The following is a 9,414-nucleotide window of genomic DNA, read 5'->3' as shown; positions in this document are numbered from 1 at the left end:
AGTGGATGCTCATGGTACACGCTGGGACTAGTATTTCTTGGAAGAAAACATCACTATTACGTTTATACAAAGAGACAGTTTTATTAAAGGCTTCTTGCCGATTTTCGTCTGACATAACATTTCTCGTATACAGCCATCGCGTTGTGCACCTGCACGTCAGCAGTAGACGCTATTAAATGGAGCCACACTATATCTATATGGTATATACTGGCTTCTCACGCATTTCTTTTCGCCTTTGCTTCAGTAGATTCGATAGTGCACGTGAGAGGACATACAGCGAAAAGCCTACTCATTGGAAGCCAAGGATAGGGAAATCGCTTCTTCCCGAATGTCTTTCCACAAGTGCATGAAAGACGCCTTCTCTCCTTCTGCTTGTATCTTCTTTTCGAAACGTGCTAACTGGCTCGGCGTGAAGTAGTCCCTCCAGCTTCCAACCCGAGCTTCTCTGACTAAACTGTACTTGCGGTTGTCTCCCTGGTAGCCCAGCTTGCTGGTCACATTCTTGCGTACAAACACGTCCTGCCATTCGGACGTGGGGTTTACCAGCATATCAATAACTATGGCGTTTCTCATATGTTCTGGCTGGGACCATTTCAAGATCTTTTGAAGCATCTCTTCGTCCTCTTCAAGGGCGCGGCCGTAGCTGTCGCCGAGGAAGTGAGCCAGCCTCAGTATCACACTTCGGGTGTCCCTTTTGAGCTCTTCGTACGTGACGAAGAACACGTTAGGTTCGTCTTTCAGTGCGTACCCCGAAGCCACGTGATCGAAGTAGCTTCCGTAGCCCAGGTCCTCTTCAAGGAACGGCTCAAAGAACTCTTGAAACGTGCCGTCCTGGAATCTGTAGACACTCATGTCTGACGCCATTCGGAAGAGCGAGACGCAAACATCCCACGGGTTCCGGGCCACATAGACGTACTTGGCTTCCCCGTTCATGGTCGCCCTGCTGAGTCGCAGGTGCGTGATGAACAGCCTCACGGGAAGAACGGACTTCCAGTCGGCGATGTCCGTGTACTCGACGGAGCGCGTGTGGCTGGTGAACTCGTGGTATGTAGTGATGGGCTCACCTTGCTTCAGTATGAGCTGTATGATGTACTGGACCCAGTGAGTACCGCTCTTCACGTAAGTACTTTGTATGAGGTCACCCTTGTTTGCTCGAAACAAAATACCTTTGCGAAAGGTCTCGGGATCCAGAAATGGACAACTGGGCGCGCCGTCGATGACTTGGCGATAGGGCCTGCGACCTGACATGGCTGCGATTGGATATCCCTGAAAAAGAAGGGATTTCATTAGGAAACTTAAAAGGGCCCCTCACCATGCCCCAGTGAAAGCTTTATATGCACAGTGGAAGTTCTCAAATGCCGTCCAAAGATTGTTATGCAGAAATAATTTTCCAAATCGGTTTATTATTGGAGGAGAACGAAGAAATTGAATAACCTGAAGTGGTCAAAATTAATCCGGAGTCATCACTTGGGTGTGCCTCGTAATCATATCGTGATTTCGCACGTTGAACCCCAGAATTATAATCATTTTTTGTGTTATTTGCTGGAATATATACTTGTGCCTTAAAACGCTAGCTTGAACGCAAACCCAGGTACATGTCTTCTTTCACTTCTTTCACTCATGTCTTCATTCACTCGCCACAAAACGTTGGGAAAAAAGATCTGAATGTCGTATACAATCGCTACGCCCTACTGCATTTTTTTTGAAGCCAATCTTAAGCGTGATAGGCTCGCTGATCTACACGAGGGGTCTCGTGACCTTGTTAGACATGAATTATATTGCACGGCTAGTACCAGGAAGACAAAAGAAATGCGTCCTTCTCAAGTTGTATTAATTGTGTAGGGATGTTTTCTTTTCCAGATATTGTCTTCCGTGCTATCACGCTGTGGAAACGGTCAAAATATTTCCACAGAAACAAATGTTTTTTATCATGGGCAGCGAGGAAGGTAGACATCATGTTTTGGATAGCACCTATCGAGTTGTGTCAGTTGTAACGCTGCTTTACTTCGAATCTTGTAGCATAGGCGATCTAATATGCTATTGTGAGAGTGACCAACAGAAGAAAGGTACAGTTCAAAACAACAGACAATCAGATGAAAGTATAAAACCGCGATAGAAAAACATCGCTTTGCTAAAGTGTTGCCGACAACTTGACATACACGATATTTCGGTTGGCGGGAGCACGGTTGCACAGGGTTGCACGTCAGTGGCATAGACGTTGTCTTCGAGTTACAATTTTTTTAACACTTTTGTTAATATGTAATGGGTGCAAGCTGTGGTTAATCGACCAATGTTAGCCAGTAAAATATGAATGAGCACTCCATTCAATGCACGGGAAACGCGGGACGTTCTCGCTAAGCAACTCCTAAGCCAAACCCGCCGTGGTTGCTCAGTGGCTATGGTGTTGGGCTGCTGAGCACGAGGTCGCGGGATCGAATCCCGGCCACGGCGGCCGCATTTTGATGGGGGCGAAATGCGAAAACACCCGTGTGCTTAGGTTTAGGTGCACGTTAAAGAACCCCAGGTGGTCAAAATTTCCGGAGTCCTCCACTACGGCGTGCCTCATAATCAGAAAGTGGTTTTGGCACGTAAAATCCGAAATATTATTATTAACTCCTAAGCCAACTCTCATGAAGATCCCCGCGCTTACAAGACACGTTCATATATCCCAGTGTCTCTGCGGAAGAGATTCCTATTTTCGGCTTGATCTTCTTGCAAAAATAGTTAACGATGACGGCGAAAGCGCGATGGCAAGTGACCACTGTGCCTTGTGAAATAGGTGCACCGATACAAGGGCGACTAGCGCACAAAATACGCCTCCCGCACTTTTGACTTGACGCAAAACATGATGCACCTAGGACAGGATCGCTGCGGTTTTCAGTTCCTCTGATGCTCGAGTTCTTGAGATGTCAAGAGGCACGCCCTACTAAGCGGGCGTATTCCTCGGATCCATGAAATTTTTGTCTAGTTTCGTTGCCTGAAAGAACGCAGCTCCTGCAATAAATTCTGCGCAAAGTTGCTTTCAAGGGGGATACGATAAGGACAACCCTTTGGTTCAAGATATAAAAAATATATAGAGAGCTTGCCGGGCTGAAAATAAGCCTTTATTCATTAAGTAAGTGTACAGAAAACCTGCAGTGCATTCAACACTGACAGTGCGTAATGGCCGTAGGAAAAAGCTCAGACTAAGAAAGTTTTGCGTCATTTGGACCTTATTTTGTCCCACAGCGATTATCTACCTTGGGCGGCCTATGCTTAACGCTGCGCGCCCGGTATACATGCGCGACACGATCGGCATGTACGCCATCAGCGCGACATGTGTCGTTCTCGGCAGGAGAGAAGCGATCACAGAGTTTTCAAGAAAGGAAATTCGCCAGCAAGCGAGATGACGATTATTGTTTGGGGACAAGATATGCCAAAGGAGGTATAGGCATCCTTAGAGCATACTAGAAACGCGCGATTAAATTTGGTTGTGCACGCTACAACATGAAAAAAAAGCGATAGTCTATAAGGATGCTTTAAAACAACCAAAGCAACAAAGGTTGAGCGATAAATACTCGCGAAATTGGCTTGCCACCTTGATCTTGCGCGCACGGTGATGTTCGGCGGACTACAAGCTTCCCTTGTGAAGTACTGAGCTATACGTTCACCGTATGGCACTTAGCTGACTGTATTGAACAAAGATGCATATCTAATGGGAATGTTGCTGTATCGCCAATGCAAGATATTTTCTTTTGTTCTGCGCATACACGTATCGGCAAGCCTTTGTATGGCGACCCAAGTATGGTCAAGGCCGAATCGTGAAGTGGATGCCCCTCACCTCTGCTGTGCACGCTGTTGACAGGCCAGCTGACACACGGCCATTGACACCGCTGTGTGTCAGCCAACAAACATGCATATCTGATAGAGATGTTGCTTTATCGCCAATGCAATATATCGTCTTTTGTTCTGCGCATACACGTATCGGCAAGCCTTTGTATGGTGACACAAGTATGGTCAAGGGCGAGTCGTGAAGTGTATGTTCCTCACAGCTGCTGTGCACGCCGTTGACACGGCCGCTGACACGTGATTGACAGACGGCCGTGTCACTGGCCTTGCGCACAGCACTCCTTTAATCTCAATTCTGCACCCTCGCCGCTAAGACACCTTCGCTCGTTGCCGCACCCACCCACCTTACGCCCTCTCCCCTTCAGAAGAACCCCACCTATATATACTGTGGCGAGGAAATCCTATGTCCCCTTGAAGAAGACAAGTCCACTTGTCGAAACGTTGGCTCCTGCTTTCACCTCGTTCTCGTTTTGCTCATCATGTTGAATACCCATCTCCCGCCCTCCCCGTGTTTTCCCCAGAGTGTACTAGAATACGGTTGAGCGGGGCGAGTGGCTGTGGCGGCGCATGCTTTGCAGAGAGGCGCGCGACGACGGAAAATACTGTGGCGGCGCTGCGATCGAAGTTTACTGGGCCAAATTACGGTCGCGCCATAGTCGCGCCGTAATTGGAGATTCTGCACGGCAGGGTCGTTCGTATTGCTTCGCGCGCTGCTGATTGGGACCAGACAACTCAAATGGTGTTTATAATTGGATATGACATGTATTTATCCCCTTAGGAATAGATGCCTTTTTTTCTCTCCTTCATTTCATTTTACTTATTTTTAATGCCGCTCGTTTACTGTTTTTGTACGGTTCCCTGTGGAGAACAAACATTTTCCTTATTCTTCAAGCAGCATGGATCTCTAGTGTGTATTTTTGCGCATATAGTTTTTTCATCATCATCATCATCAGCCTGTTTTATGTCCACTGCAGGACGAAGGCATCTCCATGCGATCTCCAATTACCGCTGTCCTGTGCCAAGCGATTCCAACTAGCGCACGCGAATTTCTTAATTTCATTGCTCCATCTTGACTTCTGTCGTCCTCGATTGCGTTTCACTCCTATTGGTGCCCATTCTGTAACCCTAATGGTCCAACGGTTATCTAACCTGCGCATTACGTCACCTGCCTAACTCCATTTTTTTCTTGATGTCAATTAGAATATCGTCTACACCCGTTTTCTCTCTGATCCAAACCGCTCTCTTTCTGTCTCTTAACGTTATGCCTAGCAATCTTCGTTCCATCGCTCTTTGCGCGGCCCTTAATTGGTCCCAAGCTTCTTTGTCAGTCTCCAAGTCTCTGTCCCAATGTCAACACTGGTAAAATGCACTCATTGTACACCTTCATTTCCAGTGATAATGGTAAGCTTCCAGTCAGGAGCTGGCAATGTCTGCCGTATGCGATCAAACCCATTTTTATTCTTCTGTGAATTTCCTCCTTATGATCAGGGTTCCCTGTGATTAATTGACCTAGGTAAACGTACTTTTTCACAGACCCTAGAGGCCGACTGGAGATCCTGAACTCTTGTTCCTTTGCTCGGCTATTTATCATTATCTTTGTCTTGTGTATATTAATCTTAAATCCCACACTTACACTCTCTCTGTTAAGGTCCTCAATCATTTGTTGTAATTCGTCTGCATTGTTGATGAATAGAACAATGTCATCGGCAAACCGAAAGTTGCTGAGATATTGGCCGTCGGTATTTACTCCTAAGCCTTGCCAGTTCAATACGAATACTTCTTCCAAGCACGCAGTGAATAGCATAAGAGAGATTGTGTCTCCCTGTCTGACCCCTTTCTTTATAGGTATCTTCCCGCTTTTCTTGTTTAGAATTAAAGTAGCTGTAGAGCCTCTCTAGATATTTTTCATGGTATTTACGTAAGCGTTCTGTACTCCTTGATTACGTAATGCCGCTATGACTGTTGGTATCTCTACTGAATCAAATGCCTTTTCGTAATATATGAAAGCCATGTAGAGAGGTTTATTGTACTCTGCGGATTTCTCGATAACGTGGTTAATGACATGGGTGTGATCCATTGTAGAGTAACCTTTCCTGAAGCCAGCCTGCTCCCTTGGTTGACTAAATTCCAGTGTTGTCCTCATTCTATTGGAGATTATTTTTGTAAATATTTTATATAATACTGGGAGTAAGCTAATGGGCTTATAATTTTTCAATTCCTTAACGTCTTCCTTTTTGTGGATTAGTACGTGGTTTGCATTCTTCCAGTTTTCTGGGACCCTTGCGGTCGATAGACACTTCGTATAAAGAGCCGCCAGTTTTCCAAGCAGTATGTCTCCTCCATCTTTGATTAAATCGACTGTTATTCCCTTTTCTCCTGTCGCTCTTCCTCGTTTCATGTCTTGCACGGCCCTTCTTACCTCAACGCCAGTTATAGGAGTTTCTGTATCCTGGTCATTACTGTTTCTAATGAAGATATCCTGACTCCTGAGGGTATTGTACAGGTCAGTATAGAATTCCGCTTGTTTTACTGTATCTTGGAGGTTGCTGATGATATTACCCTGCTTATCTTTCAGTGCATCATACATCTTGGTTTGCCCTATGCCAAGTTTCTTTCTCACTGATTTCAGGCTGCATCCATTTTTCCTGGCTTCTTCAGTCTGTCTCACGTTATAGTTTCAAATATCACTTATTTTCGCCGTTTTGATCAGTTTTGACAGTTCCGCGAATTCTATCTTATCTCTTGAGTTGGACACTTTCATTATTTGTAGTTTCTTTATTAGGTCCTTTGTTACTTGGGAGAGCTTGCCTACTGGTTGCCTTGATGTTATGCCTCCCACTTCAATTGCTGCCTCTGAAGCCAATCTAGTTACGTTTCATTCATTAGCTCTACGTCATCATCACCTCTCTGGTGTAAGGCTGCAAGTACCAGCCTGAATTTGTCTGCTTTTACCCTTACTGCCTCTAGGTTGACCTGTTTCTTCTTGACCATTTTTGCTCTTTATTTCTTCAAATCAAGGTGAATCCTAGCCCTCACTAACCTATGATCACTGCACTTTACCCTACCTATCACTTCTACATCCTGCACTATGCTGGGATCAGCAGAAAGTATGAAGTCAATTTCATTTCTTGTTTCACCATTACGGCTTTTCCAGGTCCACTTTCTGTTACTACGCTTCTTGAAAAAGATGTTCATTATTCGAAGCTTATTCCTTTCTGCGAATTCTACCAGCATCTCTCCTCCAGTGTTCCTAGAATCGAGGCCGTAGTTGCCTATTGCTTATTCCCCAGCCTCGTTTATCCCCACTTTAGCATTGAAGTTGCCCATTACTATAGCATACTGAGTTTGCACTTTTCTCATCGCTAATTCAACATCTTCATAAAACTGATCTACTTCCTCATCATCGTGACTGGATGTTGGAGCGTAGGCTTGTACTACCTTTAATCTATACCTCTTATTAAGCTTGATTACGACTACAGCTACCCTCTCATTAATGCTGTAAAATTCGTCAATGTTGCCCACTATGTCCTTATGGATTAGAAATCCTACCCCGTATTGCCTCTTATCTAGGAGACCTCTATAGCAGTGGACATGTCCGTTATTCAGCAGTGTATAAGCCTAACCAGTTCTAATCTCACTTAGGCCGATGATATCCCAAACCATGTCTGATAGTTCCTCAAAGAGTCCTGCTGAGCTAGCCTCACTCGAGAGGCTTCAGGTGTTAAACGTTGCAAGGGTCAGTTTCCATTGGCGGCCTGTCTGGACCCAGACATTCTACAGACAAGTGTTACAGACAAGTGTTACAGGTCTGACCACCGCATTAGCCAAGTGCTCCACAGCTGCTGGGCACTGAGGGCCATTGGTTATTTGAGTGAGCCATATGGGAGGGGGTGGCCGAATACTGAACCAGGGAGGCCAATTCCTGTTCTGGCGAGGGAGTGTCCTGTTGAAGTTGTGGGCCTTCCTAATTTGGTTGTGCCTTGATTAATATAGCCCCACTCGCTCTCGGCATCTTTTACCGGTGACAGGCGTCACTCCAAGCCTGCAGATGTTGCAGGCTTGGAGGCTGCAACATGTTGCAACAGCTGTTGCAGACTGCAACAACATACTGCAACAGCCTGCAACAGATGTTGCAGACTTGCAAGCTAGGATCAGTATATGTCCTGCGAAATGCAGATGAAAAAAAAAAAACTCATGTAACCTTCCTGCTTGTCGCTTCAAACAAATGAAACATATCGGCCCCATCTGGTGTCGTGCTCATCTTGACGGGAAGTATTCTTACTGAAAAAAAAAAACTGCCAGCGCAACATTCAATCATGTCTCCGTCTTCCTCGCGTAACAGAACGCGGAGTAATTGACACGGGTTCCTTTATTGCGGTCAGCACTCGGGCGCCGGAAGCAGCTTTAGGTAGCTATTATATATGCCGATCTTTCGCCCGTAAGCAGCGTGAAACTTTTTGTCCAGTCCGTGCTTAACAACAACAAAACTCAGCGAAGTTGTGTATATGTGGGCCCCTTAATTGCGAACTGCACCTCCGCCGCGGGTCGGCCCGGCGTTGCACTATCTTCGGGATTTTTTGCTACACGCGCACATGATAGCGGGGAAAGTAGCCCTTAAGAGCTTCGCTGCAAAAAAAAAAAAGAAAAAGAAAAAAGGCGGCGCGGTAGTTTAATTAGTGGCTGCATAGTGGATATGGCATTGCACTGCTAAACTCGAGCTCGCGGGTTCAAACCATGTCGAGGAATTCTATGGGAACGAAATGGAAAAACACTCGTGTAGTTCTGTTTAAGTACACATTAAAGAACATCAGGTGGCGAGAATTCAACAGTATGGCTCATAATCATATCGCGAGACGTAAAACGCTAGAATTTGCTTAGTTAAAGAAAAACAAGAAAGAAAAGAACGGATTTGCGCCCTTCAGCTTGTTTCTAGGAGTGTAAACGAAAGAAGCTATCCTCGAGCCTGATTCCAGAGAAAATCATGTCATGCTTATCTTATATTTCATGCCTAAATATAATGCCGTTCCCGACTGTACGTCAGCTCAACTGAGCAGCTTCTGCATTATAAACGGCTGCTTTCAGTTATCCGGTGCACTATCAGAAGGACAATAATGAAGCATTTAAAGGAACGGCATTCCTCACATACACGTGGAGATATTTGTAGACCTGCTGTGTTCGTTGAAGAAGATAAGCGAGCTACCACAATGGGCACTCAGCTTTAATGGGTTGCAGTTTTGCAGACATGGTCGACACTGTCAAAAAATAATGTTTTCCTTGCCTGAATCAAGCTTGCAGATTTACAGGCTGTCCGAAAACGGGGCGTTTATACTGAATGACAGCAAGGAACTTGTTCAGCAGAACCGATTAGCACCCGTGCGTTAATTCTCTCAGGAAGTGGTGCACCTCTGCTCAACAGCCACGACTCTCCAGCAGCACAATCATTCGGAATAAGCGCCCTCGCTTACATCGGCCCCTCACCTTCGAGATATCAAAAGTGCTGTTATTCGTTACATTCGAACGCAAACAGCTATTCAATAATTTTTTACAGTAAATTGTGAAGTCGAATACGATCTGAACAGCAAATAC

At 45.5% G+C, this 9,414-nt stretch overlaps 1 protein-coding gene across 1 annotated transcript; it reads right to left on the bottom strand.

Annotated features, from left to right (window-relative positions):
• Positions 1-285: 285 nt before the first annotated feature.
• Positions 286-1,248, bottom strand: LOC142563399 (sulfotransferase 1C2-like). The gene has a single exon (XM_075673953.1). It carries the CDS (start codon positions 1,246-1,248, stop codon positions 286-288), a length of 963 nt encoding a protein of 320 aa, XP_075530068.1.
• Positions 1,249-9,414: the final 8,166 nt, after the last annotated feature.

This window comes from Dermacentor variabilis, chromosome 11 (assembly GCF_050947875.1).
Source record: "Dermacentor variabilis isolate Ectoservices chromosome 11, ASM5094787v1, whole genome shotgun sequence".
NCBI lineage: Eukaryota > Metazoa > Arthropoda > Arachnida > Ixodida > Ixodidae > Dermacentor > Dermacentor variabilis.
Note: the sequence above shows the minus strand (reverse complement) of the source record. Positions and strands in the feature narration are given on the sequence as shown.